This window comes from Sciurus carolinensis, chromosome 3 (genome assembly GCF_902686445.1).
Source record: "Sciurus carolinensis chromosome 3, mSciCar1.2, whole genome shotgun sequence".
Taxonomy (NCBI): domain Eukaryota; kingdom Metazoa; phylum Chordata; class Mammalia; order Rodentia; family Sciuridae; genus Sciurus; species Sciurus carolinensis.
In genome coordinates, this window is record NC_062215.1 from 72,021,140 (window position 1) to 72,037,604 (window position 16,465).

Genomic DNA, 16,465 nt, shown 5'->3' on the forward strand with positions numbered 1-16,465 from the left:
TGTACTGAACATATGCAGACTATTTTTCTTGTCATTATTCCCTAAACAACACAGTATGACAACTACTTACATAGCATTTGCATTGTATTACATTCTCTAAGTAAACTAGAGATGGTTTAAAGTCTATGGGAGAATGTGTGTAGGTTATATGCAAATACTAGGCCAAGATCTATAACTGACTTGAGCATCCACAGATTTTGGTATTCTAGGAGGTCCCAGAACCAATACTCCATGGACATTAGCAATTTAATAAAACCAGACTCTCAATAACCCATTCTCTTGATAATGACATCAGTGCATTCATGAAGTCCCACCCTCATGACTCAGTCACCTCCCATGAGGCCCCCACCTCCCCACATTGCTGCATTGAGGATTAAGTGTCCAGCACAGGAACTTTGAGGGACAGGTTTAACTCATAGCACCTGCCTTGGGGATCACAGTAGCTGGGAGACCTCCTGACCGTCTCTGTGCCTGGCCTGGGTGATATGGTCTGCAGGTCCCCATACCCTGGTCTGTGGTCTTGGCTCTTGATCATCCTTGCTTTGGCTACTCTGCTTCTCAAGGTAACACTCTTCTCTTCTCCCTCTCTCTTGGCAGGTCCTTCAGAAACTGGGGAAGGCAGATGAGACCAAGGATGAGCAGTTTGAACAGTGCGTCCAGAATTTCAACAAGCAGTTGGTAAGTGCAGTGACCCTTAGCCTCAGGGAACTCATAGGAATCGGACAGTGGCTTCCATGTGGAAAATGGCAAGGACCAGATTTGTGGAGTAAGAGAGCTTGGAGGAAGATTAGTGTGGGCTGGTGGGGTCACCAAAGACTTCCAGAAGGAGGGGGCACTGGCACTGGCCAGGAACACTGGAAAAGAAGAGAGTCAGGGTATACTTCAGAGAGTGATGGGGGAAGGGGAAGGGGTAGGTGGGAGCAGGCAGTGGCTTGTGGCCAGACTCTGGAAGAGCTTGCATACCAAGGCAAGTGGGAGCTACAGAAGCTTCATTCCAGGAGAGCGGCATCTGCAGGATTTAGTGTGGGGGCAGAGCAAGCTGGATTTGATTTGGGCATCTGCTGAGCATGATGGGTACTGGGCTGAGTGGCAGGCTTCAGGCTGGGTTCTGTGGATTATTGTGGATGCCTGCAAACAACCCCAGGTGGCTGGTACCATTAGTTACCTTGAGTAGACGATGAAGCAGTTGAGGTTCAGAGAAGTGGGGTGATTCACTTTTGGAAGTGGATGGAGACCCATGCTTATCTGCTTCTAAAACCTGGAAGGGTTTCCAGGGCATCCTTACCAAGGACCATTTCAGGCTAGAGGCCTATGACTCACACTTGGTTTACTCACACTTGGCAGGTGGGGGCAGTGGTTAGATATGAGGGAGGATGTCCCTACTGAAGGGAAAACCCTGAATATCCTGACTGGGCTGTCCCTGAAACTTCCCCCCAGAGATTTTCTAAGTCTAGAATAAGCTGCTTCTGAAGTTATGTCTGAAAACAGAAAAAGGTGGGCAGTGAGATGACCCTGTCAATTCTCCTTTCCCTGGGGAAGAACAAGGTAGCAGGAAGGGAGGGAAAGCTGGATCATGCCTTTATGGCTTCTGAAAGCCAGTCCCAAGTGAGAGATAGACAGAGATGATGGCCAGTGGAATAGGACTGGGCATGGGGAGTAAGGTTAGGATCTAAGCTCTGCTAGCAATGGGGTTGGGTGGGCACAGACTCTTGATACTCCTTGTCCATGGCTGTGGCCTTTGAAGGTTCCCATCAAAGTATCTGTAGTTGGAATGAAGCCCAGGGGAAGAGGTCTCCTTTGGAGAACCTCCACAGCTCACTGGCCAAGGGCTGGGAGCATCTGGGAGTGACAGAAAACAGCTGGGAGAGGGCTGAGAGCATGCTGGAGAGAGGTCCTGGAGCATGCTGGGAGAGGGCTGGGGAGCATGCTGGAGAGAGGTCCTGGAGCATGCTGGGAGAGGGTTCCTGGAGCATGCTGGGAGAGGGCCAGGGAGCACTCTGGGAGAGTGCTGGGGAGCATTCCAGGAGGGGACTGAGAACATTTTGGGAGAGGACTAGGGAGCAGGCTAGGAGAGTCCTCAGGGCCAAGCTACCCTGGCCTGCCAGAGAGGCTGAGCCCAAGAGGTTCCCAGAGCAGGGGTGGGAGTCATCATGTCTGCTTGTTCATCAGACCAGTACAGTAATGACAGGTGTTTTAAGACCCTTATAGATCCCATAACAGGGCACATCTACTGTGTTAGTTTCCTCACCTATAAAATAAAGACTTGAACAAGAAATCTAAAGCCTCAACTCTGATTCAGTCTTTTGGAAGCTCCGGATGTATCCACTTCTTAGCTGTTTTCCTTAGCTTTTGGGCAGCTCCAAAGTATTTACGGATTGCCGTGTAGTGCTATGTGTTTTATAGGCATTTCCTTGCAACCCTTGAAATGGGCACCATTATTCTCTTCATTTTGCAAATGTGGCACTTCAGGCTCAGAAAGGTTAAGCAATTTTTTCAAGTCTGCACAGCTGATTTGAGGAATTGGGAGTTGAAATTCAGGCCCTGGATCCTTGAATTTGCTCGAGTTTCTTCTCTGCAGCTGACCCCCAGTCCTGAATGCAGGTGGCTGGATTGATGGGAAAGCTACAGCCCTTGAGAGATTGTGGTGGAGTCTCCCCAAAGCAGTCTGGACTGTTTGGTAGAGGTGAGGAAAGCGCAGATGTGGGAGCTGAGGTTCCTGTGGCCTGGCTCCAGAGCTGAAACCACAGCATTGCTCTCCCTGCTCATCCCTCAGAGTGACCCCTTTTGAGTCCCTAGCCCTGGGCAAACAATCACTCACTGATCCTTGGGCAGAGGTGCTGGGCAGTGTTGCCAGGGCTAAAGATAGCCAGTGCTGGTGACTTCCTGGCTGTGGGCTTGGAGTGGTCACCTGAGCTGAGGCTTCGTCTATCCCAGGTTTGGTGGGGTGACTGACTTATCAGGGGCCAGGGGTAGTAGTGGGGGTGGGCAGTTTTGAAGTCTCATTCAAGTATTGGGGTAATGCTCCTGTGGTAGTCAGCTTTTTATTGCTTTGACCAAAATACCTGGTACGAACAATTTAGAGGAAAGATTTATTGTTCGTTCACGGTTTCAGAGAGTTCGGTCGTGGCTGGCTGGCTCCAGTGCTTTGGGTCTAAGGTGAGGCAGAACATTATGGTGAAGGGTGTGGTGGAGGAAAGCGTTTTAGATCATGGCAGCTGGGAAGCAGAGAGAGAAAGACAGGAAGGGGCCAGGGATAAGATATAGTCACCAAGGGTACAACCCCTGTGACCTACTTCCTCCAGCCATTCCCCACCTGCCTACAGTTTGAAGATATTATTCTGCTATATTATGTTTTCTCTGGAAACCAGAGTAGTCCATTTAGCTATTGGTGGGTTAATCCACTGATAAGGTCACTCACTTCCCTAAAGCTCCACTACTGGACATTGCTGCATTGGGGACCACACCTTCAATACATGAGCTTTTGGTGACATTCTAGATCCAAACTATAACACCTCCCTTGGAGGCTGTGGCACCCATCAGTTCTGGATTTGACTGGTATGTGGGGATGACTGGGGTGTGGGGGTGAGTGCTGGGATTGGGAACGGTGTGAGTATCACTGCTCTTGAGGGAGGAAATTCAGGGAGCTGCTGTGGGTTTGTCCTCAGCCCACCTGCGGGGCTTGGGAGACTCTGAGAAAGGCAAGATGGAGACAGGGTGGGAAGCCTGGAGACTAAGCTTTCTCCTGCCTCTTTACCTGTGTGTCCCAGTATTATTGGGCCAAGCACTAGGTGTGGACATAGGTGGCAGGGAATTTAGTCTCCAGAGAAGCAAATCTTTCCTGTGAGGGTGAAGCCTAGGAGAAGTTGCTCACGTTGCCATCACCTACTCTCACAATGATCCAGGTGTTTAGCCCCTCTTGGGCCTACTTGGCCCTGGTCATAGGTAGCGCCCTTGTCTTCTGACCCTACACTGAGTGACCACAGGGGCCTACTTGACCCTCCCTTACTTCTGGAAACCATCCCAGGTTTTGCAGCTTGGCTAAGCTCTTCTCCTTAGGGGCCCCTGCAGCATGCGGGATCCTAGGACTCACTGAAGTGGGGCAGTCTGGTTTCTTCTTTGACCCGGGGCCCACCTGGTGTTCTGCTCACAGTGGGCAGCCCTGGCTTTTGAGTGAAGACTGATCCCCAAGCATTGAATACTGAGGGATAGCGCAGAGCTGGAGCCAGAAGGGTCCTTGTGGGATGGATCATCCTTGCACTTCAGACCTTCCGGGAAGATGGGCTTGAGTCTGCAGGCCTTGGGGATGTTGCTTAAGCCAAGCCCTTTCTGGCACTGCACCAGGTCCTTACTAACTTCCACAGGCGAAGTTAGGCAGTGGCCCCAGAATCTTCTTCTTCTCCAGCTGGGCTCTGCAAAGAGTGTGATTAGAACCCCAGAAACTTCCAAAAAATTATTTCCCAGGCATCCTGTTTAGGAGGCGTAGGAAGCCAGTGTACAAGTGAGCACACACAGTTCTGAATTGATCCAAGGTGCTGGCCTGGATGGGATCCAAGGTAGGGGAGGGCGTTTTTCAACTTGAGGACTGACTGTTGAGTGAGGCTTAGGGATCCAGCTGCATAGGAGAGGCAGAGCTCCCGGCAGCCCCTTGCACATCTGCATACCACGTGCTTGCTCACAGCTCAGCGTTGTCTGGGAAGCACAAGAGGCCCTGGTACAGCCTGCAGCCTGGGTGAGTGCAGCTGTCCACCCGATGGGGAACTCTGCTTGGGTGCAGTGTGGAGTTGGATGGGGACCAGGCTAGAGGTGTAGCTGGGTTGAGGGAGTCTTGGCAGGGAAAGAAGCTGGGTCTGGAAGATTCTATGACATCATATGTCACAATAGCATTGCATCACGAATACTCTTGAATCTTCATCTCACCCAACAAAGCATTTAATTGTTAGATTAGGGAGGCAGTGTCTGGAGTGGATGGATCTTTCCTCATTGGTCAGTCAGAAGTCCACCTATCCTTGCTGGAATTCTAGAGAGGTCTGAATGCTTGTGGATTGGCCTTTTGTTTCTTCATTTGATTTTTAATCAGGATTCTCATATGTAGGTGCTCATAGACTTATGTTTGATCAGGGTTATGTACAATATAGTTGACCTTCCTTATCTGTATGTTCTGAATTTGCAGATTCAACAGACTGCAGATTGAAAATATTTTTTTGGGAAAAAACAATAAAATATAATAACATACCTATAGAAAAACCCAATATAAAGCAATATAGTGTAATGATTATTTATATAACATTTACATAATAGGTATTATGAGTGATCTAGAGATGATTTAAAGTGTACAGGATGATAGAGATGGTTTAAAGTGTATGGGACAATGTGCCTAGGTTATATGCAGATATGATGCCATTTTATATAAGGGACTTGATCATCTGTGGATTTTGATATCTGCAAAGGGGTTCTAGAGCCAATTCCCCATGCATTCCACGGGCAACAGAAAAAATTTTAGAGGCCTTTTGTTCTTTCTACTTCCTCTATTTTATTATATAGCTTCTTTCTTTAAAAAATATTCTTTTTAGTTGTAGATGGGCACAATACCTTTATTTTACTTATTTTTATGTGGTGCTGAGGATTGAACCCAGTGCCTCACACGTGCTAGGCAAGCGCTGTACCACTGAGCCACAACCCCACCCCCTATGTAACATCTTATATGCTGTTCTCAGCTACCCCTGCTGCATGTTCCCATATTGCAAAAGCATTCATTGTAGTGAATAGGCAGAACTGTGGGTTCATGGGGGCCACATTGTCACCAGTTACTCACTCAGCAAATCCCCTGGCTGTAGAGGGTCTCCGTGGCTCTCCTAGTCTCTGTGTGACTCTGGGAAGGTCACTGACCGTCTCTGCCTCCTTACTTGTCAGAAGGGTACAGTGGAGTTGAGAAGATGCAGTGTACCAGCTCCTGAGGGCAGCTGGTACACAGAGCTCTGTGTGCCCCAGGGAGGAAAGAGCAGGCCTGAGAGCAGTGCCAGGGTGAGCCTGGGAAGGTGGGGAAGCCTGCTTGCCCTCCTTGGAGACTGACCTGCATGGGCGGAGACAATCTTCAGACTGACTATCTGCAGGGTGACTGATCTCCTGGAACCATGGCTGGCTGCTGGGCCTGTATCTCCCTAACCCCTCTTAGGGCAAGAGGATCCAGAGCAAGGATGTCTGTGAGGCTGGGGTGGGTGTCTGTAAGACCAGCAGAGTGCCTTTCTGTAACACAGATCAACCTTAGCCATTGCTGTTCTTGTGCTGCTGCCCCACCCCCACTCCTCACATGTAGTCCATCTCCTGAGACTGGTCTTTAAGGCCTCTGGAATCTAGTTCATTGGACCCACTTCCTGACCACTTCTGATGTGCCAGACTGTCATTTACCCAGCTGGCAGATGAGGAGACCCAGGCTCAGAAAGGCCCACTAACCTGGGCCTTACTGTCTGGCTCCAAAACCTGTACATGCTTTCTTCTTCTCACACTTCTTTTGGAGCTTTCCATTTCTCACTGCTGGTGATCTTAGACCTGTTACCTGTTATTCACCCCTCTTTGTCCCAGAGTTCAGTGTCCCTGGCCCCCTTTCCTTTTTTTTTTTTTTTTTTTTTTTGGAGGGAAGGTACCAGGATTGAACCCAGGGACACTTAACCACTAAGCCACATCCCCAGCCCTTTTTACTTTTTATTTTGAGACAGGGTCTTACTAAGTTGCTTAGGGCCTCCCTAAGTTGCTGAGGCTGGCTTGGAACTTGATATTGTCCTGCCTCAGCCTCCAGAGCCCCTGGAATTATAGGCATGTGCCATTGTGCATGACTTGGCCTCTGCTTTCTGTGGTATTGATGACCCAGAGGGATGTGAAGCTAGTTTCACCCTCAATGCTGGCTCTGCTGTCTCAGGAGGCTCTGGGGGCTGTTCTCAGCTCAGGAGTCTTCACACTCTGCTCACTTTCTCTCTTCAGCCTTTTCTTTCTACATTCTCTATCCTACATCCTCCCTTTCAGCTGGGTCTGTGTCCTTAGGGTCCTGGACACACTGCATCCCTGCTAATGCTGTCCCTTTTGGAGTTTTCCCCTCCTTGGAGGTCCATGGCCCTCTGACCATCAGACCCCTTCTGTTCTGTGAAGGCTCACACTGGGCCTCCTTCCCTGGCACTGTGCTGTGGGAGCCCTCTCTTCTTGGGCACTACCTGAACTTGCACTACTATAGCTGGTTGTGACACACTCCTGGCCTGGGCTCCTGTGCCTGTTGTCTGAGTTCAGCTTGGTCCTTCTGTGCCCAAATACCTGCTGCATTCTGCTGTACTCCCAGCATATCGTGCAGTGCACAGGGATCCTGTCTTCCTGCCTTTTAAAGCATGCAGGGTGCGCAGGGTTTTCAAGGCAGGGATGACGCCAGGAGTGCAGTGTGAGCTTGTGGCCAGGGAGGCTGCAGCCGCTGTCTTCTGGGTTCCATGCTGGCCCACTGGGGGCTCAGCTGAGCAGCCTCGTTTATCACGTGAGAGAAGCAGGAAGGGGAGTTGGGGAGAGTGTGCCCCCGACCCTCACCTGGTTCTGATCTCTGTCTGCAGACTGAGGGCACCCGACTGCAAAAGGATCTCCGGACTTACCTGGCTTCAGTCAAAGGTAAGGGGAAGACAGGGCGGAGCTGGGGTGGGATGGCAGGGCCGCCTCTGCAGTGGGGATGGCTGTCAGTGGGAGGCCACGCACTTTTCTCTGCCCCTCAGCCATGCACGAGGCCTCCAAGAAGCTGAACGAGTGTCTACAGGAGGTGTATGAGCCCGACTGGCCCGGCAGGGACGAAGCCAACAAGATTGCTGAGGTGAGCATGGGGCAGGTGACCTAGCCCTTCCCAGAGTGCTCTTCTAGCCACAGCTCCTGTCCCCTAGCCTCTCCCTCTGGGACAAGCTGTCTTGGTTCCCCAGCATGCACATGCCGTGTGCCCTTGGGCAGGCTGTCATTCTCCTGACACTTGTCACCCGAGGGGTGAGATAATGGATTGTGGCAGTCTCTGTATTATGGCTCATGACTCACAAAGCCTCCTTCACTGACCACATCTCCCTGTCATCCCATGAGAAGCTGCAGGGCAGGAGATGTTGCCCCTGTTTTACAGACGGGGAAACTGAAGCCCTGAGAATCCACTGAGCTTCAAGGTAGTGGGGATGGGGCTGAGCCACTGGTCCCTGGGGTGGGAAACGGGGGTGAACATGGCCCAGCTCCCTCGAGGCCAACTCTCCTGCTTTACCTATTTCAGAACAACGACCTGCTGTGGATGGACTACCACCAGAAACTGGTGGACCAGGCGCTACTGACCATGGACACGTACTTAGGGCAGTTCCCTGACATCAAGGTGCGAATCCTCTTTGTGGATCTGCCTTGCTCTGGTCTGGCATACAGTGTAAGGAGATGGAGAAGAGGGTCCAGGGGTGCCATCCAGGGCTGACTCAGGCCAGAGGCAACTTTGCCTTGTGGATGGACATTTACCTGGCTTGGCATCTCATCCCTCTGGTGCTGTTCCCTCTATTGTCAGCCCACCACCTCTCCTACTTCCCCAAACTGGCCCTTCCTGTACTTTGGGTCTGAGGGCTGTGGGAGGAGCCCCAGGGTGTGTTACCTGTGTGTGACCAGGTTGCTGTGGAGTGACTCTGTGACTGACTGTAAGGTGTTTGGAGTGTGAGGCCAGGTGCATGTGTGCCTGGGGCACCCTGTCTTCGTGTCACGTGTGCCTGAAAGGGTGTGTATCGTGGTGCATGTTGCCTGCTATCTGGGTCTGCATGTCTGGGTATATTTGTGCAACTGCATGTTCAATAAACCAGCTTCATCTGTCAGGCTGGGTACATGTTAAGAGCTCTCCGTGTGCCAGCGTCCTGACTGACTTGAATAGGCCCTGGGGTGCTGTGTTCACGAACGCATGGGGGTCAGGAGCCTGGGAGGGCAACTGTTATGCTGGGCTTTTGATTCCTTGGTGGGTGTGGTTGTCATGGTCATGCTGTCCCGGGAGCTCCCTCAGAGGCCTTAGGCTTCCTGACACTGATGGGAGTTGCCTTTGGAAGGAGGCGAGGGGCCCAGAAGTCATCTGTAAGGAACCCAGAGCTAAGCCAAGAAGGGTCTTGGCCTGCATATTGCTGGCTAGTGTTGCAAGGAAACCTTTAGAGGCAGAGGGGCAAGCTGCCTGGAGGAGGTCAGTTCCTTCTCCCTGGAATGCCCCAGCAGGCCTCAGACAGGCTTCTGGGCCCAGGTCTTCTGACCCGGGCACTCTGGGATTGTTCTCTGGACCCAGCCTGACTGGACGTCTCAGCATGGGTGCGGGCCCTGTTCAGCCCCTCCCCCTCTGCTTGCCCCTTAGTCACGCATTGCCAAGCGGGGACGGAAGTTGGTGGACTATGACAGTGCCCGGCACCACTATGAGTCCCTTCAAACCGCCAAAAAGAAGGATGAAGTCAAAATTGCCAAGGTAAGGGCTGGAGGGCGGGTCAGGGGAGTTTCAGGGAGGCAAGAGGATGGTGGGTGACTAGTCCAAGGTCCCTGAGTTGGAGTGGTGATGGGTCCAGAGCTGGAGAGAGGAAGGTCCTTTTGGGTGCCAGGGTTGGGGCTCACTTCTGACTCCTCCCTGCCCTCGGCGGGCCCCTCTGTCCATTCTGAGATGCTGAGGCCACTTTCCAGAATGAGAATAGACCTGGCTTGGGTTTCAGTGGAATGGTGCCACCCTGCCTGGAGCAGGGTGGAATTCTGTCTTGGGATCTGATGTGACCCTGGGTTGGCCGGATCAAGCTGGTGGGCTGGTCACAGTGTTGGCCTGCTGGCCACTTGGTAAGGGGATTGGGGATGGTGGGATCCCTCCCACCTTGGGGCAGGACCCTGCTTGCTGAGCCCCTCTGCCCTGCTAACGACTCTCACGTTTTGCCTTTGCAGTTGGAGTTTACTCCCTCCTCATGCCCCCTCGGGCAGGTTCCTTTTCCTTGCTGCAGGGGCTGGCTCCCTCGCAGGGGGCTGGCTTGTCTGTCTCTGCATTTGGGGTGTGTGGGCTTGGTGTTTAATCTCTGTGTCTGTTTCTCTCTCCCCACCTCCCTCCCGTCTCTCCACTCTCCTTTGCCTTGACCTGCCTCCCCGCCCCCAGCCTGTCTCGCTGCTTGAGAAAGCCGCCCCCCAGTGGTGCCAAGGCAAACTGCAGGCTCATCTCGTAGCTCAAACTAACCTGCTCCGAAATCAGGTGACATTGGCTTCTAACCTTGCACGTGCTGGCGCCTTTCGGTCTGTCCTCCTGTCCTCTCACTGGGCACCTGTTGGTCAGCTCCCAGTGCTTCCCTGGGCGGGTGGGTAGGGCTTAGCCCCTTTCTGGGGTTGGGACGCAGGGCTGGCCTCTGAGTTGGTGGGCTGCCGAGCTGCAGCCAGGCAGGGGACTCTGAGGCAGCTCTGGTTTAGAGAATACCTAGGCCAAATATCTGAGGTGGATAAAGGCTGAGGGGCTGTAGTCCTCTGGAGATTCTTCTTTTGTTCTATAGCTCCAGGAACCCAAAAATGCCTTTGAGTCATTTGTTGTCCCCCAGGGCTCTGGTGGGGAGGGGAGGTGATATTAGGGCTCCTGTCCTGGCATGAGCTGTCTTTCAAATCTCACAGAACTCCAAGGTCACCTGAATTTACCCAGGGGACATATCTTCCCAGAGAGGCACAGTCTCCTGCACTGGGTGCCAGAGCTGGTTAGTGGCACAGTTGGATCTTGCCTGACTCAAGCCCCTGGGTCCTTAACCTGGTCACTACCTGGGACTCCACTGGGGGGGGCCCTGCCACAGCTGTCCCAGGACTTGTGGGCCCCTGAGGTGACTTGAGGGAGCTTGGGGAGGGTACTCCAGTCTGACTGGGATGCTGAGACCTGGAGGTAGAGATCGGGCTCCTTAAGGGTTGGCCTTTTGGAGGTGTCATGAGGGCAAATGGTCAGCATGACAGTGTTCCTGGGGGGGTTCCTGGAGGAAGCTCTTTGTACAAAACTCCTGGGTTATCCCACCACCCTGGCAATAGACTCTTTTCAGTGTCCTGTCCTCAGAATGGACCACAGTGACTGGGACCACTGGAGACAGTGCCCTGTCAGAGGTGGGCTGCGTGAAACCTTGTTATTTTTCAGGTCAGTGTAGATGAAGCCTGGACAAGATTCCAGAACCCTTCACGTGTGTGTGGCTGTGTGGCGTGTGTGTGTGTGTGTGTGTGTGTGTGTGTTGTGGAGGCAGGTGACAGGCTTGACCTAGGAGGTTGGGTTTCTCTCTGGGCAACTGCCCTATTTTTCCTGGGCCGCATCCTGATTTCATCATCTTCAACCCACATATATTGGGTGCCTAAGACGTGGGAAGCTGTGGCTTAGTGTGGCTCACTGCCCAATTTCTTACCTGACCTGCTGCCTGATTTCTTTCAGGCCAAAACTGGGGACTGACTTTGGATGCCCTGGGTGTTGTTAGCCTCCCCTGGGTGTTGTTAGCCTCATTCTGAGGTTGGGGTCAGGTTGACCCTCATTCTCTAGGGCCTGTGGAGATGGCTGGGGCCTTTAAAAGACCAGTCTTCCTCTATCAGCTTCAGGAGGGAGAAGAGAGAGGAGGAGGATTGGGGTTACTGAGCCAGAGCCAGGGTTTCTGCATACTTTTCGGTGAAACTGTTTTATTGTGTGGTTGAAGCCCCTAGGAGGCCGTGGGGCCTGGGGTGAGAGCCTGCCTGCTGCATTTGGGCTCCTGGGTGGGTGTGGTTGAGGATCCTGCTAGGAGGGGGAAACAGGCCCGTGATCCCATATTTGGGTGCTGGGCTGCAGATGTTCTTCTTGGCCAAACTGGCTTTCCCACTTGCATCCACTCCTGCTCTTCTTTTTGTTTTCACCCAGCACTGGGGATTTAACCCAGAGGTGCTCTAACACTGAGCCACATCCCAACCCTTTTTTATTTTCCATTTTTAGACAGGGTCTCCCGATGTTGCCTAGGCTGGTCTCAAGCTTGCCATCCTCTTGCCTTAGCTTCCCAGGTGACTGAGATTACAGGGTGTGCTACAGTACCCATCATAGATCCCATTTTTATTTGCGCATATCTTAACTTCTTCTGTGCCTCTCTGGAAGTTGGAAATCCTTTGGATTTGGTCACATTACCTGGGGACTGCTGGCTGGCCATGAGCTGGGAACTTAGGGCCTGTGGCTGCCCCACTGGTGGACTTGGCTTCGGGGAGACAGCACATCCTCTTGCACCTGTGCTCTTGGGAGCTGACCAGTTCCACTCCTGAGCTGGCTCTGAGGTGTTTTCTATACTTGCCACAGTCTTCTGAGACCTGCCTGCCAGACTTGATGCTGATCTTGGGTCTGTTTCGGACCCGTCAGCATATAGGGGAGCCTCCCCCACCATGGACAGTTTCCCCCCAACTCTCTGCCACCCCCAAGTGCTTCTTATGAGCCAGACTATAAGGAATGTGACCCAAAGGGATTAAAAGGCCCTGACTTCTGGCGTTTCTATAATGGACCTGTCCTATTCTTTGCAATGTGGCTGGGACCTATGAACAGGGCCTGGTGCTAGAGGGCCACCAGTCTGATGCATTACAAGAGATGGTTGCATGTTTAGATGAACATTTTCCCTGCTTCTATTACACCTCTCAATTTTATAAATTAGATTTTAAATGGTCAGATAAGGAGTCCATGCTCACTCTGGCAAGTATCTGGAGGTATAGACATCCTGGGGGTTCCTCCTCTAGTCCCACCCCATCACCCAACGGCTCTAGCTTGGGTATGTGGGCATAGGGGGTCATTAGGGCTGGTCCTGGTGCCTGAAGCTGGGTGGAACAACTGGCTGGGCTTGGGGAAATCGCATGCATTTGGCAAAGTGGTATTCAGACAGCCGGTTTGCCTTTGTCAGAAGGCGGCCCCAGCCCCAGCCCCAGCCTCAGCCTGAGAATGCGAGGCTGCTGGCGGAGGTTTCCCCTGGGTGGAGCCCGCTACGTTCCTGGGCTGTGACTCAGACCCTGAATCTGAGTCACCCCCCTGAGTCACTGTTCCCAGTAGTGTCTCCAGAAGTAAGCTAGCAGAGCCCCTTCCCCAGTCCTGGCCCTTCTCTGGCTGGGTGGTGGAACCTTAGCGCCACCCGCTGGTGATGTCAGCAACCTGGGAGACCCTGGAAGGGGAGTGGGCACTGGCACCTGCCAGCAGCCTAGCTCCCTTCTCCACAGTCACCACCTCCCTCTGCCACTCCCAGAGGTGCCTGAGCGGCTGCCCCTGACCTCTGGTTAGGACAGATCACAGAAGAGAGAGGGTTGGTGGTAAAGACTGTCTCAGGGAGGTAAAGTGAGGCTGGTGGAGGCTGAGCCAGAGTTGGCCCTGAGGAAGTGGAAAGGAGCACTCAGGAGGGTCAGCTAGAGCAGCGGCCCAGAGAGCTGAGTGTCAGGGCTGCCCCTTAGCCCAAGCAGTGCTCACCTGGAGGTGGGCGGGATCCCCACTTGGCTGGGTCTGAGGTCTGCCTCTGTGCCCCTCTCCTGTAGCTCTCCAGGCCCTTTGTCTCCAGCTTTCTTGTGTACTTCCTCCCGGCCCCTCTGGCCTTCAGGGTGGTCCCCCTTTTGTGTGGCTGCTCGCCCGTCCACTTCCTAGAACACCCCTTCCAGCCTGGACCTGGTTGCAGGGGCCCTGAAGGGCTGCGCTTAGAGCCCATGGATGGGTGTCGGCATCCAGTCCAGCCTCTCTTGCTCAGAGCCCTGGTCCCTGCACAGCGGCAGGAGGTGGCAGTGAGGCAGGCAGGCCTTGGTGCGGGGTGGGGCGGGGCGGAGTGGCCTGACCTGGGCTGGCAGGGGCTGGCTGGGACAGAGGCCCAGAGAGAGGAATGACTTGTCCTGCCCTTCAGGCGGAGGAGGAGCTCATCAAGGCCCAGAAGGTGTTTGAGGAGATGAATGTGGACCTTCAGGAGGAGCTGCCATCCCTGTGGAACAGGTGAGGGCAGGAGGGGTCCCTGGTGCCTGCCTGGAGCGCCCAGCCTGCGAGACCATCTGAGGTGGCCCCTGCCCTCTCAGGGTCTGTCTCTGATGAGGGTGCGTGTGTTCACATATGGGTGATGTGGTTTTCGAGTTGACCACGTGGGTCCTTCCTGACTGTCTGCTCACCTCCGTCTTCTTACTTCCACCAGCCGTGTAGGTTTCTATGTCAACACGTTTCAGAGCATCGCGGGCCTGGAGGAGAACTTTCACAAGGAGATGAGCAAGGTAGGCCCTAGGGACCCCCTGGTGGCCTCAGGGCCTCTGGACCATGCTTTCTCCTGGTCTGACCATAGTGATCACAGCCATGGATGGGGCCATCTGAGCTCCCCTTGCCCGCTGTGCTCGGGTGCTAGTGACTCAGTACCCACTCTGGGTTGTGGGCAGGATCTGACTAGTGCCTGTCTTCAAGGGACTCCTTCTACTGGAGAGGCTACCATCCTGACCCCGGATCCAGCCCTGGCCCTTCCCCACACCAAGACAGATTCTTGCCTGGACAGAGAGGGTGGGGAACATGGACCAGCAACCCTCAAACTATAAACGTGTTCTCAGGCTACAGTGGCTTATGGAGCTCAGTGTTAGGAGAGGATGATGGTTTCCCAATTTGTGGGGAAAGAATCGAGAATTGAAATAGGCCTGCTTCATCTGCCAGATGTGAGAAGAGATCTCACCAGCTGATATTCCTGCATTGTATTATCTTCATTTTAGCGTACTGGCAGTTGTAGGCAAAGCTATTTAACTTTGCACTTGGAAAAGCCCAGTGTTGTCAGCTTCCCTGCTCCATGCAGTGGGTGGGTCTGACTTTGTCTCTTGGGTTCAAAGGAATGAAGTCATGATGGTGGATTACAAGTCCAGGACCAGAGAAGGAAAAGCCAGCTTGGGACCTTCCTGACTTATAACCCTCAGTAGGGCTTCCTGCTTTTTAGGGTCTCTCCTTCATTCCTATTTTTCCTTCTTCCCTTCAAAGATTTGAGACTACTTATGAAAAGTTTAGAAAACAGAGAGAGAGGTGTTTTGGGGAACAAAATATCTCTATCTAAAGTTAGTCCATGGAAATATATACCCCATGGCAGAATTGTGTATAAGTGAGAGAAAAATTCAGCTCTGAGCTTCCTAGTGGCCAAAACAAAAAGGGAAATATTCTTAGTAATGAGAACCACAAGGTGCAGGGGATACACTACCTTTCTTGCCATGTTATGATAAAATTTCTGGCAGTTATTGTTGATTGGAAAGTATCTTGGCAAAATGACGTTAACATTTAGGATAAACAGTGATGGGAAAAACAAAAAACAGAAAATAAAAGTTAAAACAGTGCAAACTTTATGTAGAATTTTGGGGCATCCTTATAAGTAGTAAGAAGAGAAAATATGATCCCCACAGACAATAACTGTTAGTAACAAGCCCATTCCCCCCCTTTCTCTTTTCCCCTTGGTTTTTTTGGGTTTGGTGTTTGCATTCCCTATTCTCATTGATAGGGACAGGGGACCTTGTTCCTGACAGGGGCAGGAGTTGGGAGAGGGGGAAGAGAGGTGGTGTGGGGAAGGTGTGACCTTGGAGACCCCACCTGCTCACTGTCTCCCCCGCCGCCCCCTGCAGCTCAACCAGAACCTCAACGACGTGCTGGTCAGCCTGGAGAAGCAGCACGGGAGCAACACCTTCGCAGTCAAGGCCCAGCCCAGGTGTGTGCGCAGGTGGGGAGGCTGTGGTTGGCCTGGGTTCCAGCATAGCTGACTTGCACAGCAGGCAGCTCCTTCCTGTGACCTTAGGTGCCTTTCCTGGCCCCCTGGGGTTTTGGCCCTGGACTCTGGGGATCTTCCTTGCCTGGCCTCCTGGTAACAGGGCAGCAGGTGAGGGCAGTTTGGCTGCCTCCTGGTTGTGTTCAGGAGGAAGGAGCATCACTGGAAGACCGCAGGTCCCTGAGCCTGGGGCTTCCCTCCTCATTTGTCACAAAGGGACAGTCAGGGTGGTGGAGGAGCCCCTGCTCAGCTTTGGGGGACAGGACTGAATGGTTCCTAGGGTGCAACTTTGGAGAGCAAGCCCAACTCCAGAGTAGGGTGGTGCCACTGCCTTCCCCTCTGTGGCTGTTGTGAAAGTCCCCAAGCCTGGGTGCTGGCATGCCACACTCTGCATAGTCTCCTCTCCTGTCCTCTGCAGGCCTCTCAGTGGGCCAGGTGCCCAGGAGGTCCCTGTTTCCTGAGGGAGGCCACCAGGGGAGGGGAAAGGCCCTCTGCCTTTGGCTGGGGAGTGGAACAACAGCAAGTCTGGGGTTTCCCTTCCTTTGTGTGTGTGTGTGTGTGTGTGTGTGTGTGTGTAGAGAGAGAGAGAGAGAGAGAGAGAGAGAGAGAGAGAGAGAGAATGTATATGAGTGTGTGCGAGTTTAAGTGTGTACAAAAATATATATGAATGTGTGGATAAGATTGTGAGAGTGAGCAGATGGGTGTGTTTGAGAACATGTGTGTAAATGCCGCCTGTGTATAAG

General features: G+C 52.8%; 1 protein-coding gene across 18 annotated transcripts in view; it reads left to right on the forward strand.

Annotated features, from left to right (window-relative positions):
* The window catches only part of Bin1 (bridging integrator 1), a 68,101-nt gene that overhangs the window by 28,051 nt on the left and 23,585 nt on the right, over nt 1-16,465 (forward strand). For 9 of the 18 annotated variants that reach the window (XM_047543160.1, XM_047543166.1, XM_047543159.1 and 6 more), the window contains exons 2-10: nt 598-678; nt 7,584-7,638; nt 7,740-7,834; nt 8,267-8,362; nt 9,359-9,466; nt 10,130-10,222; nt 13,860-13,945; nt 14,139-14,214; nt 15,583-15,665. In XM_047543160.1, coding sequence (XP_047399116.1) covers nt 598-678; nt 7,584-7,638; nt 7,740-7,834; nt 8,267-8,362; nt 9,359-9,466; nt 10,130-10,222; nt 13,860-13,945; nt 14,139-14,214; nt 15,583-15,665 — 773 coding nt within the window. The remainder of the gene's footprint in view (nt 1-597; nt 679-7,583; nt 7,639-7,739; nt 7,835-8,266; nt 8,363-9,358; nt 9,467-10,129; nt 10,223-13,859; nt 13,946-14,138; nt 14,215-15,582; nt 15,666-16,465) is intronic. The other 9 variants (XM_047543162.1, XM_047543165.1, XM_047543171.1 and 6 more) reach the window with 1 other exon arrangement.